This window comes from Hypanus sabinus, chromosome 27, assembly GCF_030144855.1.
Source record: "Hypanus sabinus isolate sHypSab1 chromosome 27, sHypSab1.hap1, whole genome shotgun sequence".
NCBI lineage: Eukaryota > Metazoa > Chordata > Chondrichthyes > Myliobatiformes > Dasyatidae > Hypanus > Hypanus sabinus.
Window position 1 is genome coordinate 17,881,403 of NC_082732.1, and position 25,175 is coordinate 17,906,577.

Here is a 25,175-nt window from a genome sequence, read left to right on the forward strand (position 1 = left end):
TGCTTGTCTGTTGTTAATCTTTACACTGTAAATCTCAAGGTTATACAGTCCTGTGTCACTCTCAATATTATTAGCATGCAGATTGGTATGCATTTTGAAACTGTCACTTGACTTTTTAACTTTTTCTATTCCTGGAGCAGATTCAAAATCAGGTTTATTATCACCAACAAGTGACGTGAAATTTGTTAACTTAACAGCAGCAGTTCAAAGCAATACATTATAGGAAAAAAAAGTAAAAATAAATTAGTAAATCAATTACAGAATATGTATATTGAATAGATTAAAAATTAGTCTGCCCTTGCTTGCAAAATTATTGGAAAGTTATTTTTGGTACTATTTCAACAGTTATGAATATCAAATTGCAACCACATCCTATTACTGCAATTTTCAGTTTATCAATGGTGGATAATATTTGTTTATCCCCCTCAGCCTGGTGGATGATTGCATTTGTTACATTAATGGCTAGAAGATCTATCCTATTGAACTGGAAAGAAATTAATCCAACTATATTTCAGTGGTTTTCTCAAACTATTTCTTGTTTGAGTTTAGAAAAAATTAGAAGTGTTGTCTTTGACCCTTCAGTTAAATTTGAAGAAACTTGGAGACTATTTATTCAACATTTTCATATGAGCTAAACTGACTTTTCCTAAACCTTACTTTTATTATCCTTAATTATTTGGATGGAGGTGCAGAGTTATTGGCACTACTGTATATATTTGACATAATGCAATGGCCCATGTTGGTTAGGTTTTTCTTTTTTTTTGGGGGGGGGTTCTTATTTACCCCATTTTTCATCATTACTATGAGTTTGGGAGGTTATTATATATGGATCATCATCTATTTGTATTTATACCTTAACCTATTAATTATGTACTCGCAAGCTCTCTGTATTCATGTTTCATTTATGTTTGTTTAAAATTTATAAAAAGATTTAAAAAAAAATAAAGAAATATTAGTCAGAAGCTGAAATAATATGTATTAAATAAGTGAGGTGGTGTTCATGGGTTCAGTGTCCATTTGGGAATCGGATGGCAGAGGGGAAGAAGCTGTTCCTGAATCGCTGAGTGTGTGCCATCAGGCTTCAGTATCTCCTACCTGATGGTAACAATAAGAAAATGACATGCCCTGGGTGCTGGGAGTCCTTAATAATGGATGCTGCCTTTCTGAGACACCGCTCCTTGTAGATGTCTTGGGTACTTTGTAGGCTAGTACCCAAGATAGAGCTGACTAAATTTGCAACCCTCTGCAGCTTCCTTCACTCCTGTACAACAGCCCCCCACCCCATACCAGAGAGTGATGCAGGCTGAATGCTCTCTATGGTACAAACAGTCCATTTACCTTTTGATGCACCATCAATAACTCTCTCTCTGAGACGTAAAGGCGAGATATCAGCTTTTATTGACTGGAAGAAGGAACAAGCAGTTGTTGACTGCCATACTACATCCTGGAGACAGAGAGGCCGGGCTCAGATCTCAATCGCCTTTATGCAGGGGTCAGTGGGAGGAGCCACAGGAGCAGTCAGCGGGGGGGGGGGGGTGTCCAGACAGGTATATGTAATTCACCACACCTTTGTCTGCCCGACATCCTCTTTGTACGTATCATGTTCTGCAACTTTCACTTTAAAATCTGCATTTGTTTGGTGAATGTGAGCCCCTGCCACAACGTAATAAAATTAGTTTGGCTGAGCCGATTTCTGGTTGGATGCTGCAATTTTATTCACTTTTATTCCTGACTGCAACTCAATTGCTTCTCTGCATGCCATTTCCATTGAAGCAGTGATTTCCACAGCTCACTTGAATGTAAGTTATGCTTCAGTTAGGAGCTGTTTTTGAATGCTTTCTTGTAAGGTTCCACAAACTAAATGATTTCTTGGTGTATCATTAAGCCCATTACCAAAATGATGATTCTTAGGTAATGTCTTTAATTCAGCCACGCAAGCTAAAATGGACTCCCCTTCCTTTTGATTACGCTTATGTTCTGCAATCAATAATGGCTTTGGTTCTAAGTATTCCTGTATTACTTTTACAGTAGCAGCTAAGCTAATTTCTACAGGTTTGTTTGCACAGTCAAACTTCGAAGTAAACTAATGATCTCAGCAAAATTGGCACTCACTTTTCATTGTTTTTTCTATTTACTTTAAAATGCTGTTCTAATAGCTGTGTGTACATGAACCTGTTGTGTAATCAAATTGTCAATCTTTCAGATCTAGCCAGCCATTTCTGATTTTTCTTTTAGTGATTATTATCACCTAGTACTCACCCTTTATGAACCCTGAATTCTTCTATTTATGGCCATTTTGTCCATTTCTTGCACTTTTTATTTTAGTTTGTGCATCTCGCTGCACTTTATCAAGTCTGTAGCGGTGTCACCAATGTCATGTTTTTAACTTCAAAGCATGAAACTAGTTTCAAAGGATGATAAGAGGAGTCTGAAATATGGGTGTAATTTCAACTTTCCATTAAGTGAAGCACACATGTATCACATGGTAGTGTGATGACCTATGCATTGAGGTATTTTAAATAATCTCATATTCAGTCTTCCTTTCTATTTTTTAATTTTATGACTTTTTTTTTGGAGTTACCATTGTCATTAATTTCTTCTGTCAGCCACGGACAATCCAGTTTTCTTGTTGCATGTTTGTGCCTCAGAGTATTTTTTTTTTTGTAAACCATAGGTTATTTCTTTAAATGCTAGTCATTTCCTGTCCACCATTGTTGTAGGATATCTCATCTCTTCATTGTGGCTCTGATCCTTCCCAAAGTTAGCTGCTGATTTAATTCTTCTGAGTTGGTGCTTTATAAGGTAAATAACCAGGATAGAACCTGACAATGAAAAGTCCTTATTAAAGGTAGTCAACCTTCCACTAACAGCAATGATTGGTATGGAAAGATATTAGTGTCAAAGTTCAAAGTAAGTTTATTATCAATGAATGTATTTATCACTATATACATAGTAGCTTGAAATTCATTTTATTGCAGGCATTTACAGGAAAATAAGAAATACAATATAATTTATAAAAACTATAAATAATGAAGGCTGACACAAAGCAATAAAGACAAATTGTGCAAATAATAAAAAGTAAATAATTTTGAAAACTTGAGTTGTAGAGTCCTTGAAAGTAAGTTGATAAGTTGTAGAATCCGCTGAGCATTGAGGTGAGACAATTTAACCATGCTGGTTCAGGAGCTTGATGGTTGGAGGGTAATATCTGTTCCTGAATCTGGTAGCATGAGATCCAAAGCTCCAGAGCTTCCTGCCTCGTGATGGTAGCAAGAAGAGAACATGGCCTGATCGAAGGAGTTCTGTGATGATGGATGTAGCACTCCTTGTAGATGTGCTCACTTTGGGGAGGGAATATTCTGTGATGGACTGGGCAGTTTCTACCATTTCTTTTTTTTTTGGTAGATGTTCCCAATCTTGGGTATTGCTGTTTCAGGACCAAGCCGTGATGTAACCAGTCAGGGTGCTCTTCACTACACATCTAGCGAGGTTTATCAGAATGTTAGATGATGTGCCACATCTACACACACGTCTAATAAATTAGAGGTACTGTTGTACTTTGTGATGGTTCCTACATGCAGGCCCTAGGACAGATTTTCTGATGTGATAACACCAGGAAATTTAAAGTTACAGACCATCACCAGTTCATCTCTAATAAGGACTCATCCTGTACATTTCTAAATTCTATAGTACAGTGATATTTTGAACATTCCACATTCTGTATATTGTTCCTAAAGGTACAAACATGTATGTATACTCCACTCACCTTTGTGAATCTCTAAGCATGTTCAGCTTGGGAGAGCTGGCCTAACTAAATGATGAATTCACCAACACCGGATCGTGTCTCTCAGCCAGTGTCCAAGACTTCTGTTGACATCCTATGTATGTTTAGTGCCATTAGTGGTGCTAGAACAGAGTTATACAACTTGAAAGAAGTTGCCCCGTTACTGATTCCTGATCCTTTGAAATATCATGGCTTCTGGCCACAGATCAGAAACCTACCAATGGCTTCCACCTGCAGTCCCTTCCTAGCTTGCTGAGTCAATACTTGTCCAAGTTGAACCAGCTTGGAAGCTGCACTGAAGGCAGCAAGGACAGAGATCATTCCTAGGTTGGGGACCTTATCATCTTGCATCAAGAATAGCTTGTTTATGTTGCCACTAACTAAATGATCAAATTCTGACAAATAATGCTGTCTGACTGCACGGTGAGAGAACCCTCTTGGGGGGTGGGAGTGGGATTGGGGTAGGAGACGAATATTTAATTGGACTTGTTCTGCTAATCCACCCAACTATGATAATAACAGACACAAAATTCCCAAGGAACTCAGCAGGTCAGGCAGCATCTCTGGAAGTGAATCTGAAGTCAAAGTTTCGGCCAAAACCCATCATCAGGACTGGGAAGGAAGGGTGAAGATGCAAGAATAAAAATTTGAGGGGAGTGGAAGGAGGATAGCTTGAAGGTGAAGCTAGGTGGGTACTAGAGATAAAAGGCTGGAGAGGAGAGGAGAGTGAATCGTAGGAGAAGTGGAAGGAGGAGGGGACCTAAGGGAAGATGATAATCAGCTAAGAGGCCAGAGTGGGCAATAGAAGAAGTTCGGGGGGGGGGGGGGGGGGGTTAATATAACCAGAAGGAGAAATCAATATTTGTGCTATCAGTCCAGAGGCTATCCACACAGAATACAATATGTTGCTTCTCGACCCTGAGCCTTATCACCAATGAAGAACAGGCCATGGACTGACATGTCGGATGAGGAATGGGAATCTGGAAATAAAATGTTTGGCCGTCAGGAAGTTCTACTTTTGGCGGATGGAGCAAAAGCACTTGAAGAAGCACCTTTTATGATGGATCTCTCCGATGCAGAGGAGGCCGAATCGGGGGCACTCCATACAATAGACAACCCCAGCAGATTTGCAGGTGCATCGTTGCCTGACATGGAATGACTGTTTAGGGCCCTGAATGGAGGTGAGGGCAGAAGTGAACAGGCCGGTGTAGAACTTTAGTCTCTTGCAGGGATAAGTGCTGGGAGGGAAATTAATGGGGAGGGACGAATGGACAAGGGAATCACAGGGGGACTGATCCCTCTGGAAAGCAGGTCATTTGTTGATGTGATAACCACACAGTCCTTCAAGAAAAGTTCTTCCTTTTATCCAAAAACACCCCATCCATTTTATGACACCTCAACTGTACTTCATGAAATAGCTTTGGAGCTGATCTCTCAGCTCAAATGAAGCAATTATGTGACACTAAGAGTTTATGTATCATGAAATTTCCTACAAAGATTTGTAATCTTGTGGACCACAAGTTCCCTGGGCTGCTATCATCATTAAATGAATGGACCAACCCAGCTTCAATGAAAAATGTAAAAAATATATATATAATTGAAATGCTAATCTGGCACATTTATGCTTGCCTGAAGCATATTAATCTGATGAACCCTCAATTAACAAGTGGATAGTTAAATGACTTGTAGAAAGGGATCCCATGAACTTATCCTTCTTAATACCAAAGTCAGCACAAGTGTCCACAAATTGAGGCTGAAGCATCTGCAAGGAGATAGTCCATCTTGAACCTCTTACTGAGCGCCCACCTATTTGGAAACCAGTCTTCAGTCAATTTAATTCCAAAATACACTTAGGTAATTGGTGACAATACCTCCTCCTCGCTGATGATCAACACTGGCGCATCTCAGGAGTGTGTGCTTAGCCCACTGCTCTGCTCCCTCTATACCCATGACTGTGTGGCTTTGTGTGGCTCAAATACCATCTACAGATTTGCTGATGGTGCAACCGTTGTTGGTAGAATTTCAGATGGTGGTGAAAGGGCGTACAGGAGTGAGATATACCACGTAGCTGAATGTTGTTGTTGCAGCAACAACCTTGAAAGATTGAAAGAAGAAAGAGCCGATTTTGGACTTCAAGAAGGGTAAAATGAGGGAAGACGAACCAATCCTCGTAGAGGAATCAGAAGTGGAAAGAGTGAGCAGTTTCAAGTTCATGGTTGTCAAGATCTCTGTGGATCTAACCTGATCCTAACATAACAATGCAGCTATAAAGAAGACAAGACAGCAGCTGTATTTCATTAGAAGTTTGAAGAGATTAGGTTTGTTACATTCAAACTTCTATAGATCTACTGTCTAGAGCATTCTGACAAGCTGCATCACTGTCTGCTGCAGTTGGTGGGGGTTTGCAACTGCACAGGACCGAAAGAAGCTACAGAAAGTTGTAAAATTAGCTCCATCTTGGATACTAGCCTCCATAGTATCTAAGACATCTTCAACGAGTGATGTCTCAGAAAGGTGGCGTCCATTATTAAGGACCCCATCAACCAGGACATGCCTTCTTCTCATTGTTACCATCAGGTAGGAGGTACAGAGGCCTGAAGGCACACACTCAGTGATTCAGGAACAGCTTCTCCTCTGCCAAACGATTTCTAAATGGACATTGAACTCATGAACTCCATCTCACTATTTAAAAAATATATTATTCTGTTTTGCATTTATTTTAATATATTACTTCCTTATTTTTTCATTTGTTTATGACCATGTATTACATTGTACTGCTGCTGCTAAGTTACCAAATGTCATGACACATGCTGGTGATAATAAACCTGAATGCGAGTGAGAACATTTTCCCTACTTCGTTTAGGAGCTACAAAGAATTTGAAGGTATCAACAGTCATCTTGAAAATGAAGATTTTCAGTTGTTGAAAGCATTGTATGAAAGCCGTCCATATACTGCGTTAGATATTTTGCACAGACCTTGTTTATTTTGCAGTCAATCAAGATAACACAGCAGTGTTAACTGGATGAATGCCTTTGACAATTAGGAACTACAGTTTTATAGAACTGTTGTATAACTGTTAATATTCGTTTGCATACATTTATATTTAAATATATTTACATTTCATTTAAATTTATCATTTGTTACTCAGTTAAACAGTTTTTTAAATACATTTTTAACTATTTCCATGAAGTTGTGGTTTATTGGGGCATTTGCTTAATTGGGCCAAAATGAACTGGTCCTGATGTGTCCCTGTTAAGCAGAATCCACTGTATATCATTGTTCTCAAGGACTTGAGAGCTGTTTACTCTATTGTTTACTCTTTTCTGTCGATGCTGCCTGGCCCTGCTGAGTTCCTCCAACATTCTGTTTGTGCTTCCTGTTGATCACTTTGTCACTAAGGGAGTTCGCAGCAGCCGTTAGCCCACCAGCACAGCTTTGCTATATGGAAGAAAGTTGGGGAATCCAGACAAAATGAGCAAACTCCACATTGGCCTCAGCTGAGATCAGGATTAAATCCTAATGGTTTGAGGCAGCAGCACTAACGGCTGCCTACAATATTGACTTCCTCTCTGTTCTACTCTCTCCATCTCCTCTTACTGCATGAAAGCAAGTTATTTGGCTCTTTAAGACTGTGTGCTCAAAGCTCGAGTATCCAGCTTATTCAGTGTGAATGACCTCACTGCTTACATGAATCCTTTACTAGGTTTATTATGGGAGTTCGTTTGGAAGGAAGTCCAGAATTTAACCCCAGAAACGTACTTCGAAGTCAATTGAAACGGAGCCAGCAGTCAAAGATGCTTGATGAGAGTCCAAGTTTGTGCTTGGTGTTCCAGAAGCATCTCTAATGTCTCTAGGATCGTAAACCTATTGGTCTCCACAGTAACAATGTAAGTGGAGCTGATAAATGTCAAGCTATTCAAGGAGTAACAGGAAATGAGTAGTCATAGTGATGTACCATCAATAACTCTCTGAGCTGTGAGGCGAGATATCGGCTTTTATTGACTGGAAGAAAGAACAAGCAGCAATTGACCACCATGCTACATCCTGGAGACTGAGAGGCAGGGTTCAGGCCCCAATTGCCTTTATACCGGGGTCATTGTGAGGAGCCACAGGAGCAGTCAGCGGGGGGGGGGGGGGGGGTCGTGTCCAGACAAGTATATGTAGTTCACCACACATAGACCAGGGTTTCTGAATCTGAGGTCCACAGACCCTTTGCTTAATGATATTGGTCCAAGGTTTTAAAAGATTGGGAACCCCTGTTGTAGAGGCACACAGGAATGAAGTAAGTCCTTTAGCCCACTCACAAATGAGAGAAAATCTGCAGGTGCTGGCAATCTTAGCAACACACACAAAATGCTGGAGGAACTCAACAGGCCAGGCAGCATCTATGAAAAAGTGTATAGTCAACGTTTCGGGCTGGGCCCCTTCATCGGGAATGAAGGAAAAAGATGAGGAGTCAGAGTTAGAAGGTGGAGGGAGGGGAGGAAGAAACACTAGGTGATAGGTGAAACGGCGGGGGGGAGAGTAGTAAAGATCTGTGGTTGATTGGTGGTAGAGATACAGGGCTGGAGAAGGGAATCTAACAGAGGACAGAAGGCTATGGAAAATAGAAAAGGGGATGGAGCACTGGAGGGAGGTGATTGTGAAGTGCAGAAATGAGGTGAGAGGGAAAAGAGAATGGTGAAGAGGTGGGGGTCGCATTTCCAGACTTAGCCATCAGGTTGGAGGCTACCCAGACGGAGTACAAGGTGTTGCTCCTCCAACCTGAGTGTGGCCTCATTGCGACAGTAGAGGATGCCGTGGACTGACATGCGGGAATGGGAAGTGGAAGCAACATGGGTGGCCACTGGGAGATCCTGCTTTTTCTGGCGGGTGGAGTGTAGGTGCTGGGCGAAGCGGTCTTGCACTAATGCACAGAAGGCCACACCAGGGGCACTGGACACAGTATATGACCCCAAAAGACTCACACGTGAAGTGTCGCCTCACCTGGAAGTACTTTTTGGAGCCTTGAATGGTAGTAAGGGAGGAAGTGTCGGGGCAGGTGTAGCACTTGTTCTTTCTTCCATGTAGCCCCCCCCTTTTTCTTTCTTCAAAGTCTGCACTGACAAATCAAGCAGTTTCTTTTACACTAAATTTTATACTATTTTTCTATAGTCCCCTCAGCTCCTCCAGGTTATACCACTCATCTAGATATTAGGAGGCATTTGATACATCGTTGGCCAGAAGGGCTATTTTGTTGAAATGGAAAGAATCTACTCTGATACAATAGTACTCTCAGGTGATGCTGTCTTAGTTTAGAGAAAGTCAGAAGTCGAACTTTTGATCCTTGATTTGATTTTGAGAAAAGGTGGGGTTCATTTGCCTGCTACTATCATCTGATTTGAGCTAATTAATATGGTTTCCTTCTGATCTTTCTTTAAGTGGATTTGAGTTGGTGGATTGATTTTTTTTTATATATATGGTAGCTTATATGATGTATAGCTCCGGGGTTGTGCTCCCAATGGGGTGTGGGTTTTTTTTGTTATTTTGGGGTTTTTTTCAGTTAGTAGGGGTATTTTTTTTTAGTTGGGGTTTCTTCCCTCCTTTTTCTTTCAAAAAAAATTCTTAACTCTTTTTTTTCTTCTTATTATTGATATATTCCTTAGCTTTGTTGATCGGTTATTTGCTAATTTAGTTCCTTATTAATGTATCTTTTTTGTCAATCTTCAATAATGATTAATAAAAAGATTTAAAAATAAAATTACACATTTGCACGTGTAACTGTGAGACCCACTTTTTTTTTAAATTTAGTGATTTCTTTAGTTTCACAATGTGTGAGTGTCACATCCTGCTGTTAGATATGGGTAAGCATGCCTGAGTTACTAGCTGGGGGGGAAGAAACAAATATTAAGCCAAGCAGCATGGATTGTTTTCATTAGTCAAGACAGTGATTGTTTTATTGTTGCTGTGTGTAAATGGTGAACTCCCAAGAGCTGCAGAATGGGAGGGAAAAATGTGTAAACTACTGGGGAAACTAAGCCAGGGACGAAACAAGGAGGAGTGACTAACCAGGCAAAGAGGCAAGGTTAGTGGGAGAATGAGCAATGCCAACCTGTTCTGCCACATTAACACCCCCCCCACCTCTTTTTTTGATTGGACAAGGTGGGCAATCAGGAGAAATAATTTGCCTTTGATGTTGTGTTGTCCTGCCTAATGATGGATGTTGAATTGGAATGGTTGTGGAGTCAAGTACTATCTGATGCCTTGTGGTCTTACATGGAGTGGATCCAGGTGAGGGCTTTGTGGTCAGTCTCCAGAACGAATTCTCTGCCTTCCAAGTAATACCAGAGGCTCTCGAAGGCCCATTTTATGGCAAGAGCTTCCTCCTCAGCAGTGGAATACCTTGTCTCCCGCAGTAGCAGCTTCCAACTGAGGTACAATACTGGTTGTTCTTCTCCCTCTTTTCCCTGGGCCAGGACTGCTGCGATCCTCACTGCTGAGGCCTTGACTTGACCTGGTGAAGTCTGGGCTGATTAGGACTGGCCAGGCACATGGAGCTTTCTTCAGTGTCACAAAAGCTTCCTCACATTCTTTAGTCCACCAGACTGGATTTTTTGCAGACTTCAGTGTAATTCCTGTTAGTGGGATGGCCAAGGTAACAAACTGAGGGATAAAATGGCGACACCACCCGATTAACCCTACGAAGGACTGGTTCTGTTTCTTCATGTGGGGCTAGGGATTATTTCTGATGTCCTCAACCTTGTAAGCCAGTGGCTGAACACATCCTCGCCCTAGCTGTTAGCGCAGATATGGTGTCTCAGCGCGGGCCCCCTCGCATTTCTAGATGTTCAGTGTCAAGCCAGCGGCTGCAGTCTTCTTGAGGATGTTCTGAAGGGTGACTCAGGTGGTCCTCCCAGCTGGCATTGAAGAGGACCATGTCATCCAGGTAGGCCGCACAATGCTTCTCGCATCCCCTCAGCACACGGTCAGACAGCCGGTGGAAGGTCACCAAGCCTCTGTGCAGCCCAAGTGGCCTGACAGTGAAATGAAAGAGGGCAAGGGGAGTGCTGAATGTGGTGTACTCACCAGAGTCCTTTGCCAGTGGGATCTGCCAATAACCCTTGCACAGGTCAAGGTTACCAGCAGCTCATCAATCCTCAGCATGGGGGTAGGCATCAAACTTTGAGATGGCGTTGATTTTTCCGGAGTCAATGCAAACCCTCGGGCTTTGGCACACTCACCGCCAGGCTGCACCATTCACTCTCATAGGGCTCGATCACTGCCAGGTTCAACACGGTAAGGATCTCTGCCTTGAGCGCTGCCACCAACCTCCCTGGGATTCAGTAAGGTCTGGACCAGGGACAGAGTGAGGAGGAGTGACTAACCAAGCAAAGGGGGAGGTCAGCGGGAGAACAAGCATTGCCAGCCAGTTCTGTCCCAGTGAGACTGTGTGGCGTTTATATTTTGGAGAATGCAAAGGCAGTTCTACCTTTGCACTTGACCTGTCCTGTAACTTACCTGTGTGTGTGCTTCATACTGACACAATACTGAACATGGAACTCTTGTCCTGCCCGACATTATTATTCTGAGTTTCTGGCCTGAGGTTGCAAGCTCAGAGAAAATTCTGGCAAGGGCACATCAGATGAGTCGGAACAATAAAAGGAAATCCCTGTCCATTAAGGGATTCTGTTTCTCCAATTTTTGAAAGGTTTAAACATAACCAAGAGGACACAGTGATGGAAAACATGGGAATGCTACTGATGAGGGGTTGGGGTTTGAAGAGAGAATCGAGAACTTTCTGATTGAAGCCTTTAAGGGATGGTCATGTTGGAAAGCCAGCAATGACATCTCCTGATGGTCAGGTCGTGGTGATTGGGAAAACGAAGCCGGGTAACTACAAAATATAGAGGATATTATAAACTGCATCGCTTTACCACAGCAGTGCTGAAGTGAAAATTCTTGATATTTTAAGAAGGGGATGTTCCACAAATCTAGGATCTAAATACAAACTTTGTAGAATAATCGTAATGAGTGGATGCTGCACCTGTTTCGTTTCGCTTGAGCAAATGGATCCAAACTTGGTAGTTCCTTCAAAACCCATTTTATTGTTAATGAAGAGAAGAAAATAGAGAGTTGCGAGAAATGCTTTATATTGTACACTACCTACACCACTAATAGGTAGGGCTAGCTTAAGCAACCCCGAGTAGTCTACACAGCCGAATATACTTAGCAACATCTGCGTGGTCCCTGAGGCAGGTGATCGACTGTGGACTGGCTAAGGTGGAGGTCCTTGGCACGGTTCAGCTGCTCGGCCTGAAGGTGGGACCCTGGCGAGTGGTCTGCCCAAGAAGGGACTTGCCCACCTTTGTAGCACCTATCGCTACCTCCCAGTCCCGCTGGAAGGGGCCAGGCATCCAGTCCGACGCTTACACAACCCCAATTTAGCTAATCCAATTCCCATTCACGAATTAAGCCAACATACATCCTCTACACCTGCAAGTCCCACAACTGGGTGACCTTCAACAGTCGGACGAAGGGTCTCGGCCCAAAACATTGACTGCTTGTTTCCACAGATGCTTCTCAACTTGCTGAGTTCCTCCAGCATGTTGTGCATGTTGCTTTGTCCACAGCATCTGCAGTGTACTTCCTGTTTACTTCAACAGTTGGCTTCTGCCTCCCCAGGGACAATGCATCCTATTAAGCTTACAATCTCAATACCCAGAGACTGGCCTGTCACCAATTTACTGCCATCTACTATGCCTATTGTCTTGTCTATTATTTATTGTAATGCCTGCACTGTTTTGTGCACTTTATGCGGTCCTGGGTAGGTCTGTAGTCTAGTGTAGTTTTTTTCCTGTGCTGTTTTCACGTAGTTTACTATAGGTTTTTGTACTGTTTCATGTAACTCCATGGTCCTGAAAAACATTGTCTTGTTTTAACTGTGTACTGCACCAGCAGTTATGGTCGAAGTGACAATAAAAAGTGACTTGACTTGATCAAACAATTAAAAAAAAGCATTTTTAGAGACAAGGTAATTGATGGCTTTTACGCAAATCAACATTTTTTAGCTTGTTTTCATGTATTGTCATCCCATATACCAGGGTCACATATTGTCTTCCCTTTATTTAGTGTCAAGGATCAATCTGCTCAACAACATACCAGGCCCACAAATTTCTAATTGTTAACCATTTCTTTACCATATCCATTTTCATACCCACTCACTCACTTAGCTATACTCACATGCACTATACACTTAGCAATACAGGGGATTGGGTTTCTTGTCTGCCTGTTTCCTTCCATTCTCTGCATATTTGTGTTAGTCCACCAGGCCCTCAAAAACTGCTGTTGTATCTACTTCCACTATTCCCCTCAGCATTCCATTCCAGACACTTACCATTCCCTGTTTTTTCCAAAAAAAGTTTGACCCAATCATCTCCTTTAAACTTTCTCTCTCTCACCTTAAATGCATGTCATATGGTACTTGACATTTTTCCCCTCTGGGGGAAAAATACTGACTGTCTACCCTTTCTGTGTGTCTCAGAAGCTTATAAATTTCTCTTGGGTCTCTCCTGAGCCTCAAATATTCCAGAGAAAACTCCCAGGTTTGGAGGGACTGGCAGAATGAATTTAGGGCAGAAAACTGGAAGAAAGGCAGCAGAGGAGCTTGGGTGGATTTTCACGCTGGGATTCATGCTTCTTTCTTTTCCTATTCAGGTACCTGGTGATGAAACAGAAATGCTTCTGCTTCCTCCTCGTCTTTGCTGCCTATTCAATGGTGGACCCAATTTTCTTCAGGTAGGGAATTACTTCTCTTGATGGAAGCTTTTACTTGGTTTTCACCCAGGTGGCGTTTGATAGGGCTCTGCACGTGAGGCTCCAGGTCCCTGGGCTCGGGTTGGAGGTGGTGGCAGTCCTCCTCTTCCTGCCACTCCTTGGAAGGTGAGCAGTTTTCAATCTTCCTTCATCTACTCTCCGGTAATAAGGATGCCTTTCAGCCACGGTGATGTACAAAGCGCTTCAAACAGAAGCAGCCAAGTGTGTGTTGAGAGCTGTATGGTCAAGTGAACTCCAGACGCGTAGTACAAATTGGGGAATAACCCTGCCTCTGTCCTTAATTCTGATTGGGACAAAATACTCTGAGCACCTCTCGCTAGGGATCTGACAGCCTTAATGCTGTCTATAAGCACACCTAGTTGACCCAGACAACATTACCATGCAGATATTGTGGTCAGAACAAATAACCATGCTGATTCATGGTTACATTCTCAAGTGAGACAATTCCCTCTATTTATTGATTGCGATACAGTGTGCAGTAGCCCTGTGATGCCTGCCGCACAGCAGACCACCAATTCAAAGCTAGCTTAATCACGGGACAATTTACCGCTGTCTTTGGACTGCCAGAGAAAACCCACACTGTCACGGGGGCAGTGTACAAACTCCTATAAGGCAGAGTCGGGAATTGAACCCAGGCCACCTGTACTATAAAGTGTAGTGTTCTGCCACCCACAGATAGCCACTTGCTTTGGATAACTTTGCACTGATCAGTTAGCTGTCCCTCGAAAGAATAGTTTGGCCCTCAGTTCAGAAAGTGCTGTCCATCACTGACTATTTTCCATATACCTTTGCACGTCTGACTTTGGGACCTAATGCATCCATATCCATTAAATTGTTCTTTGGAGCCTTGGTGGGGGGGGGGGGGGAAATGTTGAGTTGGGCTCTCAGAAGCGATGTTCATTGATTCTGAACATTTCAGCTCAGTATCCAGCTGCAGAATTAGCAAATATGATTGTGGTTTGGAGGGATAACAATGTATACCCTTATTGGGGAGGTTCTCAAGTTGACCCTGGAAGTTTTTTTGTAATTTATTTTTTATTGTAGTTCATCATCAAACAAATATTTCCATAAGATGTATTTCAGACATTGAACATGTATATCATATAGTCATATATACCACAAATCTCCACATAATATTTATCTGAGCTATACCTTACAGAAAAGAGAGGAGAGGAAGAACAAGTGAAAGGAGAAAACTGTGTACAAGTAGGGAGTGATATTTTTTACATTCACTGATTTGTGAGAATAAAATCAGGCCTATGAGGTGTTAAGTAATTGAAGCATTTTTCCCAGTATGAATCAAATTGTTCCAGCTTATGATTAACAGATGCTGTTATCTTCTCCATTTTGTAAATGTCCATTGTAATTTCCATCCATGCATTTAAGGTTGGGCTCTCCTGTGATAACCACTTCCTAGCAAGAGTCTTTTTACCAGCCACCAACAATATATTCATTAAATATTTATCTCTTTTCAACTGTTCTTGAGGTATATACTCAAAGTATATGGTCTTACTCTCTAAGGGTATTTCGCATTTAAAGATGTCTTGTAGGACACTGTGTATCCCACTTCAATAATCTTTGATAACATGGCATTCCCAGAAAATATGATAATGGTTTGCATTTTGATATCTACAATTTCTCTAGCAAACAGGTAGGTTACTATCATAATAGGATTTCTGAGAGGGTGTAATAAAACATCTTATCAAGTTTTTCCACCTGAACGCCTTCCATTTTTGTGAACTGGTACACTTCCGTTGATACCTCCATATTATTGTCCATTCTTCCTCAGATATAATTATAACCCTGGAAGTTTCATGTTAACCTAGTGTGAGGCTTGTATAAATCAGTAAGTTTGCAGATACTGAGGACTTGAAATATGAACTGAGACCGCTAAAAACCAGGATGACAGTTTCATGATTTCTTATTATTTACCTGCACAATTAAAGATGTGATGACTCTTTAAAGGGAATTCATAAGGGTTTGGTCTGGAATGGAGCATTTTGGCCACGAGGAGAGCCTGGAGAGAGGAGGGGTGGTTTTCTTGCAGCAGAGAATGCTAAGCGAAGAGATGATTGAGACAAGTAATATTTGAGGGGTGTAGATTGGGTAGTCTGCAGGGAACTCTTTCCCCATTAGGAGAGGTAGTTAAACTGGAAGGCATGCATTTGGGGTAAGGGAAAAGAGATGTTGAGGCAAGAGATGAATCTCTTTCATCCAGAGTGATTACCTGGAGTATGCTGCATGAGAGAGTGGTGAAAGCAAAGCCATGGGCAGCATTTAAGAAGAGCCCTTGATGTGCACTGAATTGCATTAGGGAGCAGATTCTGGAAGATGGGTTGGCATGGATGCAATGGGCTGAATTGACCTTATTTCTTCACATGCTTCACATACATGAGGAGTAAAAATCTTCACGTTTCGTCTCCGTCTAAATGTGCCATCTTAGCAATTTATAATAAATAGAACAGTCAACTTAACATAGAATACACTCAAATCAGTATGAGTTAATCAGACTGATGGCCTTGTGGAAGCTGTACCAGAGCCTGTTGGTCCTGGTTTTTATGCTGTAGTACTGTTTCCCCGATTGTAGCAGCTGGAATAGATTGTGGTTGGGCTGACTCAGGTCCCCAGTGATCCTTTTTTGCACAATTCTCAATGATGCTGAGCTCTCTGGATCTTCTGCTGCCAGGGTTAGAGGCAGTGTCAGTGTGCCCTTTCCTAAACTTCACTTCTGTGATGTTGAAATGTGTGCATTTGAACTTGCTTTTAGTGTAGTGAAGAATCAAATACCTTAATCTCAGGTGGTGATGAGAGGGCGTACAGGAGTGAGATATGCCAACTAGTGGAATAGTGCTGGAGCAACAACCTGGCACTCAACGTCAGTAAGACGAAAGAGCTGATTGTGGACTTCAGGAAGGGTAAGATGAAGGAACGCATACCAACCCTCATAGGGGGATAAGAAGTGGAGAGAGTGAGCAGTTTCGAGTTCCTGGGTGACAAAATCTCTGAGGATCTAACCTGTTCCCACATACTGATGTAGTTGTAAAGAAGGCAAGACAGTGGCTATAATTCATTAGGAGTTTAAGGAGATTTGGCATGTCAACAAATACACTCAAAAGCTTCTATAGTTGTACCGTGGAGAGCATTCTGACAGGCTGCATCACTGTTTGGTATGGAGGAGCTACTGCACAGGACTGAAAGAAGCTGCACAGGGTTGTAAATCTAGTCAGCTCCATCTTGGGTACCAGCCTACAAAGTACCCAGGGCATCTTCAGGGAGCGGTGTCTCAGAAAGGCAGCGTCCATTATTAAAGACCTCCAGCACCCAGGGCGTGCCCTTTTCTCACTGTTTCTATCAGGTAGGAGGTACAAAAGCCTGAAGGCACACACTCAGCAGTTCAGGAACAGCTTCTTCACCTCTGCCATCTGATTCCTAAATGGACATTTGAATCTTTGGACATTACCTCACTTTTATTTTAATATACAGTATTTCTGTTTTTCCACATTCTTTTTCTAATCTATTCAATATATGTAATTGATTTGCTTTTTATTTTTTTTCTCTGCTAGATTATATATTGAACTGCTGCTAAGTTAACTAATTTCACGTCACATGCTGGTGATAATAAACCTGATTCTGATTAAGACTGTACCCACGTCATCATTGCAACTAGGTTTTGCATCACTGAATTTGCTTTTTATTCTGCTTTCAATTTTTTCTCTTGGTCCAAAAACAGTTAATTATTTATCCAAGTTGCTCTTGACCTTCTGAACTCATACAACTAGCACTGCTTGCTTCTCATCCAATAAAATATTACTTTGAATTACACAATCCTTAAACATATGGTGGTTTTCATCATGCGCCTGCTGGTCCTTGTCAATTTTTTTTTAATAGATACACCATAGGAAGCATCCTGTCTCACAGTTGAATGTAGCAACTGCTCTGCCTAAGACATTGAGAAACTGCAGTGCTCGGCACATTACAAAAGCCAGCCTCCCTTTCGTATAGACTCTGTCTACACTTCTCACTGCTTCAGATAATCAACGACCCCTCCTGTCCTGCACATTCATTTTTCTAACCCCGCCCTCCCTATCATGCAGAAGATGCAAATCCCTTAAAGCACAAACCACCAGGCTCAAGGGCAGCTTTGACCCTTCTTACAGAGTGGTCTTTGTATTATATTACAACTCTGGTCTGGAGAAACATTGTCTCTGGCATGTAAATTCCATGTAAATATTTAACTGACAATGGACTTGATTGTATAATAAAATGCACTCACGACCTCACAATCTAGTTCACCTGCACTGCATTTTCTCTGTAACTGTAACAATAAATTCAGCATCACACACAAAATGCTGGAGTAACTCAGCAGGTCAGGCAGCATCTACAGTCGACACTTAGAGCCGAGACCCTTCCTCAGGACTCATTTCTGTGGATGCTGCCTGACCTCTTGAATTCCTCTGGCATTTTGTGTGCGTTGCTTTGGATTTCCAGCATCTGCAGACTTTGTGTTTATAGTATATTGTGTTCTTTTCCCTTGTACTGCCTCTGTTGTGAGATTATCTGCATGAATGACAAGCAGAGCTAAGATTTTCACTATACCTCAGTACATGTTACAATAAAATGCCAATTACAAGAAATATCCTTTTTGAAGTAGTGATCTTTAACACCCTCTATCATTCAGGCTCTTTTCTGGCACTATAGCTGTCTTCTTAACAATTGACAAAGTTCTATAGGATCAATTATTTACTAAACAGTTACTTTGCACTAAAGTGGAGGAAGATTCTCTACTTTGTGGAATGGGGCCAGGTGGTAGAATGTTTGGTAATCCTTACACAATTACGGAATGTTCTCTGCATCTCAGTACTCCCAGTACTAATGGATGTTTGCTTAATTGCCACTGAAGTGTTAGAATGAAAATCTTCTGAGAGCCTGTTTATCCTGTCTTTAATGTTCTTCATTTAAATTTGTTTTTTTTTTGTGGGATGTAAAAAAAATGTTTCTTACAAGGAGAGTAATCGCCAGTAGCTTCTGTTAATCCTGGTGCTGGGGATCTTGGAGAGAGAAAGGTTTGCCACTTAGGCCAAATGGAACCATTCCTACCTCGTATTAATGAGGTAGGGAAATCTCAAAATCGAGATAGTAGCCAGGATTCCCTTTTGTTTATTTGGGACACTATGCTGCTTAATTGGTGCTGGAGATGGTTGCTAAAAACTTTCTAGCTTGCATCAGATGCACTTGCATGGCTGTTAGGCTGTGCTTAGAACGAACAGTTTTAAAATAGTGACTGTCATGTGTGCTTGTGTTCAAATGTCATTTATTTTTGTCACTGATAGTTGGCGAGGAATAAGTATTAAGCAGTGCAGAATTGTTTGTTCACTGCGCTGTCAAGCATTCAGGCACAGAGATGCCAGAAGCAGCCATGATTGAAAATGAAATGATGAATTTGGAGATATTGACAATCATCTTCAAAGTTGTCATGAAAATGAAGATTTGGAGGATGCAGGCATCGATAGCATTGTATGAAGGCAGTCCATTATTTGCGCTGATTTTTGTTCATTTACAGTCAATCAAAAATCACAGTATCCTCCAATAACTATTAAGAAGTAATACAGTTTTATAGTACTGTAGTCATATTGGTAGTGTTCTAATTTGTTCTGTTTCATTTAAATACATAATTTGTTGCCCAGTTAAACAGTAATTTTGTGGGTTTTTTAATATCTTTTAAAATATTTCCATTACGTTGCGACATGCACAGCTTAATTGGATCAAAACGTCCTGATGTGTCCCAATTAACTGGAATTCAGTGTATTAAGTTCAAATTTTCTGCTTTTTATCTGATGAAATGCAAGCCTGCACTTGGCAATCGAGGGACAGAGAACAAAGGCAACCTTTTTTTAAGCATTGTCTACAGGCAGAGAACAATTTCATTTGGGGAGGTGGGATTAAGTAACAAAAAAAAGTGTAAACAAGGTAATAAATGATTTAATGTCCATTTGTAGCTATTGACTTCCAAGCTGTAACAGTTACTTCAGTTGATTACTTGGATTGCATGTATAAGTAACAATGTGTGTGTGTTTTTTAAATTTACTGGCAATGTTTGTCTGTACTGTACTGCAGTACATGTTTACCAGAAACTTGGCAGTTCAAGTACGAGGTACATTGAATCAATTGCATAGCAATGGGTCATTTGGGGCAACTGATCTACAGTCGGCCCTCCTTATCCGTGGGTTCCGCATGCACGGATTCAACCAACCATGGTTCGGGAAAACCCGGTTCTCTCTCCAGCACTCGTTGTTTGAGCATGTACAGACTATTTTTTTCTTGTTGTTATTCCCTAAACAATGCAGTATAACATCTATTTACATAGCATTTATGTTGTATTAGGTATTATGTAATCTAGAAATGATTTAAAAGTACAGGCAGTATGAATGAGTTCCATTCCTGAGTCTGTCTTTAAGTCGGAACAGGTATATCCGGTATTATTTAGCGCCAGTTAGTCAAATGTTTTTTCTTAGTATATAGTACATATTTTACCTTTCTATGCGTATAAAACACTTAAGAAACATATGTATTTCAATAATTAAACCACTGCATTGCTTAGTAATAATTGTAGCTTTCATCGGGGCAGGGCCTTTCACATGCTCCATTAAAATTGTTCCAATCGTTGACTGACTGTAGCTTAACACTTTTCCAATGACTGTTGGTGTTTCAACTCTTTCCGATCGCTTTATTACTTCCACCCAATTTTCAGTCGTGATCGTGATTATTTTCGTGAACAGAAACACCGCGGATTCAGAGCTGCGCCGCGGGGTCATAACGTTCACCGCACTGAACATGTTAAATAAAATCCAGGGTTCCGCTGGGTCCTAAAGACCACCACACTGAGCCAGGTTAAATAAGGGACTTGAGCATCCACGTTTTCTCGTATCCACGGGGGCGGGGGGGGGGGGAGTCTCAGAACCAATCCCCCGCAGATAAGGAGGGCCAACTATATACTGTTCTCAGTACTGCACAGAGATCTCGTACTGTTGTTTAAATTTTGTGGTATATTCACACCTCTTTTTATTAAGTGCATCTTAACTATTGCCTCACCAACTCTTTGTGGAAACAAATTCCATTTTCTTACACCTCTTTATCCAGCTTTCCAATTGGGTCTATGAATAACCTCTCCCATCCCTCCCTAAGATTTCATTTGCAGTCTAGGCAAAAGCAACTACACAGAGAAATTACTTTCCTTCTGCAGTTAATTCCCCCCCCCCCCCCGCCTCCCCTCACGCTGAGGTCTAGAGCCAGGAGTTACTGCTTCATAATAAGGGTAGGTTGTTTCAGACTGAAATTTCTTCACTCGGATAGTGCTATACAGTATCTCTGGAATTCTCTGCTGTATTTGTCTTTGTGGAACAGTCATTGAGCCCGTTCAGAAGCGAGTTTGATAGATTTCTGGATATTATGGGAATCGAGGGTTATTGGTGCGGTGCAGGAAAATGAGGCTGCGGTAGAAGCCTAGTCATGGTCTTGATGAATGGTGGAAAGGGTCAAATGTTCTTGTTCTAATTTCTTATGTTCTTAACTAGATTTTCCTCTTCGTTCATATGCCAAGTACCATCTAGACAAAACTTCAGAGGCCTGATGACCTAAAGCAGCTTGGGTTGTCATTGAGGACAATTTTGCTGTCGTTGAACTTTTGCACTCTGATACGCCGTCTGTAGCTTAGGATTGGAGTGTTACTCTCGTCACAGTGATAGCTGGTTGCACCAAGTTGAGAGAAAGGATTACTGAACTTGCACAATAAGTATACAACAGATAAATGCATTGCTGAAAACATAAGAACCAGGTTGACGCACAAAAACTTGATGCGGCCATGTATTAATTCGAAAACAGCACAAACATGGAAATAATTCTCAGAAATGCACAAACCACTGAAAATTAGCAGCCGCTCTATAAGGACATCATTAGCATTGAAATGAAAAGTAAATAAATGTTGCTGGTGTTTACTTAACATTAGTTGGACTTCAGTGTACAGTCCTGTCTGCAATTTGCTCCCTTGTATAAGACTGGTGCCAGAACTCTGTGATGAAATGGAAAAAAGATGAAGAATAAACTGAACATGAGGAGATCTGCAGATTCTGGAAATACAAACAACACACAAAATGCTGGTGAACGCAGCAGGCCAGGCAGCTTCTATAGGAAGAGGTACAGTCGATGTTTCAGGCCGAGACCATTCGTCAGGACAAACTGAAAGAAGAGATAGTAACAGATTTGAGAGGGGGAGGGGGAGATCCAAAATGATAGAAGACTGGAGGGGGAGGGGTGAAGCTAAGAGCTGGAAAGTTGATTGGCAAAAGGGATACAGAGCTGGAGAAGGGAAAGGATCATGGGACGGGAGGCCCAGGGAGAAAGAAAGGCGGAGGGGAGCCCAGAGGATGGGCAAGGAGTGAGAGGGACAGAGGGAGAAAAGAGAGAGAGAGAGAGAGAGATGGGGAAAGTTACAATAATTACTAAATAAATAAAGGATGGGGTACGAAGGGGAGGTGGGGCATTAACAGAAGTTAGAGAAGTCAATGTTCATGCCATCAGGTTGGAGACTACCCAGATGGAATATGCCATCAGGTTGGACACCTGTCCTTAAAATTAATTTCACTATTTTGTCCACCATTGAAGTTAAATTAATTACTTTTATCCTTTCCTCCCCTTTAAAGTTCAAAGTAAAGTTTATTATCAGAGTATATGCATGTCACCACATACAACCCTGAGATTCTTTTTCCTGCGGGCATACTCCGCAAATCTATAGAACAGTAACTGTAAGCAGGATCAATGAAGAACACACTGCAAATGTAAATAAAAAGCAGTAAATAACAAATCTGAAATAACAAGATAAAGAGTCCTTCGACTGAGACCATCAGTTGTGGGAACACCAGCAATAGAATGAATGTAATTATCCCCTTTTGCTCAAGAACCTGATGCTCGAGGGGTGGTAACTGTTCTTGATCCTGATGGTGAGTCCTGAGGCACTTGTGTCTTCTACCTGATGGCAGCAATAGGAAAAGAGCATGGCCTGAGTGGTCAGAATCTTTAATGTGTGTTGCTTTTCTGTGGCAACGTTTCCTGGAGATGTGCTCAATGGTTGTGAGGACTTTATCTGTGATGTACTGGGCTGTATCCACTACCTTTTGCAGGATTTTCTGTTCAAAGGCATTGGTGTTCCCATACCAGGCTGTAACACTTTCCACCACGCGTCAATAGAAGTTTACCAAGGTTTTTGATGACATGCCGTATCTCTGCAGATTCCTGAGGAAGTCGAGGTGCTGTCATGTTTTCTTTGCAGTTATATTTATATGATGGGTCCAGGGCAGGTCCTTTGAGATGGTGACACCCTGGGATTTAAAGGTATTGACCCTCTCCACCTCCGATCCTCCGATGAGGACTGGCTCATGGATCTCTGGTTCCTCTCTCCTGAAGTCTACAATCAGTTCCATGGTTATATTGGCACTGAGAGAGAGGATGTTGTTATTACACTACTCAGCCAAGTTTTCAGTCTTCCTCCTGTATGCTGATTTATCAGCACCTTCAATACGGCCCACAACAGTGGCATTGTCAGCAAACCTGTAAATGGTGTTGGAGCTGTACTGAGGCACACAGTCCTGGCTGTATCAGTGATAATGTGCATCACTGTAATATGCATGCATTTCTTTTCAGAACTTTTGGTCCAACACGGGATGATTTTTGCACTGTTGTGATTTTTATTGATTTGACCACTCCTTAAAGACTCTATTCACATTCTGATTTTCTTAAGCTTGTATGCTTATTGAGCTCCTCAGTGTTTTATTTTGGCATTAGAATTTTCTAACCTCTGTTTGATATCATGTTTTGGTCTTTTGACATACTGACATGGTCAGCTGCCGTCTGATTTCTAAGTGGACATTGAACCAATGAACACTTGTTAAAATTTCTGTTTTTGCACTACTTATTTTAACCTAACTGTTCAATATACATATAATTACTGTAATTTGTTTTTTTGTATTTATCACATATTGTGCTGCTACCGCAAAGTTAACAAATTTCATAACACATGCCAGTGATATTAAACCTGATTCTGATATCTACATTTTCTTTCATTCCCTTAGTTTTTTAAAGTAAGCTCTCAATGTGTTATTGTCTGTTTTATGCATGCAAACAGACCTGTTGTCTCTTGTCTATGTGTTACCTCACCTTTGGTCCTGCAGAGTCTTGGTAAATTCACAGAGCTAAAAGTCGCTTCTAACTTTGTGGGGTGGAGTGTTTGTCTGGACTATTTAATTGGATCCATCAATTACTGATATTGCCGTGAGCAGTTTGTGATTGTTATCATTTTCAATATATAGTATAGAGTCAAGGTAATTAATGTCTTGGCTGACACAGTTGTTTATTAAATGTGGTGCATTTTCACTTGCAAATACTGAAGTCTGCCTCCCATTTTGTGGAGGCATGTGGGCAGACCGTTTATTCCTTTATAATCACCTCCACCTTGAGCATTTTAACATGTCCCAATGTCATTTGCCTTTTTGTTTTAAAGTACTCATTCATCTTAAACCATTAAAAATGCTTGAAAGAGATACGTTTCAATTTTCTTTAAAAATTGAGGTACAGCACAGAATGTGGCCTTTCGGCCCTTTGAGCCATGCTGCCCAGTATCCCCCGATTTAATGCTAGACTAAAGACGGGACAATTTACAATGACAAATTAAGTGATGTGCCTTTGGACTCTGGGGAGAAAACCAGAGCACCCATAGGCAACCCACGCTGTCACTTGCAGAGCGTGCAAGTTCCTTACAGTGGGAATGGACACCAGGTTGCCTGAACTCGGTAGCATTGTGCTAACCACCACGCTATGGCTATGAGCAGCTTCCCGTCCCCTGTGATTTCTACCTCCTTGCTCTCCTCCTGAGTTTGGTATCATTCAAACTTTAAACTCAGACTCCATATAAACTCTCCAGCCTGTGTCCTTGGCAGTCCTCTCAGCCTGCCACCCCACTAGAGCTCAGGCGAGGGCTTCTTTGACCTTACCTTGTATTGCTCTCCACTGATGTCGTCAGTTCCTTCCTCCAGTCATTCCTACAGCAAGACTTTGTGTTTCTCAGTGGTCCAACTTTTATCCTGCAAGTTAGGACAATATTTCAGTGGCTAAATCATTCCATCATTTTCTGGTTCAGTGCCCATTAAAATTGTTGCTCCTTGCCATTTATAACCAATTATTTTGGGTAAAGCTGGATCTGACGGGAGAAGTGAATGAAGTCTTCCCTTGGAAAACTGTGCGTGGTTCCAGAATCGCTGTGTAATGCAGAAATAGCCCAAGTTCTTTCTCTACACTAAAACAAATTCTGTCGCCCTCCCCGTTTTATCTGCACAGAGCTCCTCACAATTGTGAGGAGTTCCACGAACTCTTTTGAGTTCAGTCAGCTTTCCCTTCCACTTCCCTCCTTCACCCTAGACCACTCGGCCAATGTCCAGGGCCTTCTTGCCTCGATCGCGTTTCCATTCAATCTTGACCCTCAACCTAAACCCTCCTTTAGTTTCTCCCCCATCTCCCAAACTCACTTCCTGC

General features: G+C 41.6%; 1 protein-coding gene across 1 annotated transcript in view; it reads left to right on the forward strand.

Moving 5' to 3' along the window:
- Positions 1-25,175, forward strand: part of LOC132382020 (alpha-1,3-galactosyltransferase 2-like) — a 67,971-nt gene that overhangs the window by 23,905 nt on the left and 18,891 nt on the right. Inside the window, exon 2 of the mRNA XM_059951830.1 lies at positions 13,479-13,559. Coding sequence (XP_059807813.1) covers positions 13,479-13,559 — 81 coding nt within the window. The remainder of the gene's footprint in view (positions 1-13,478; positions 13,560-25,175) is intronic.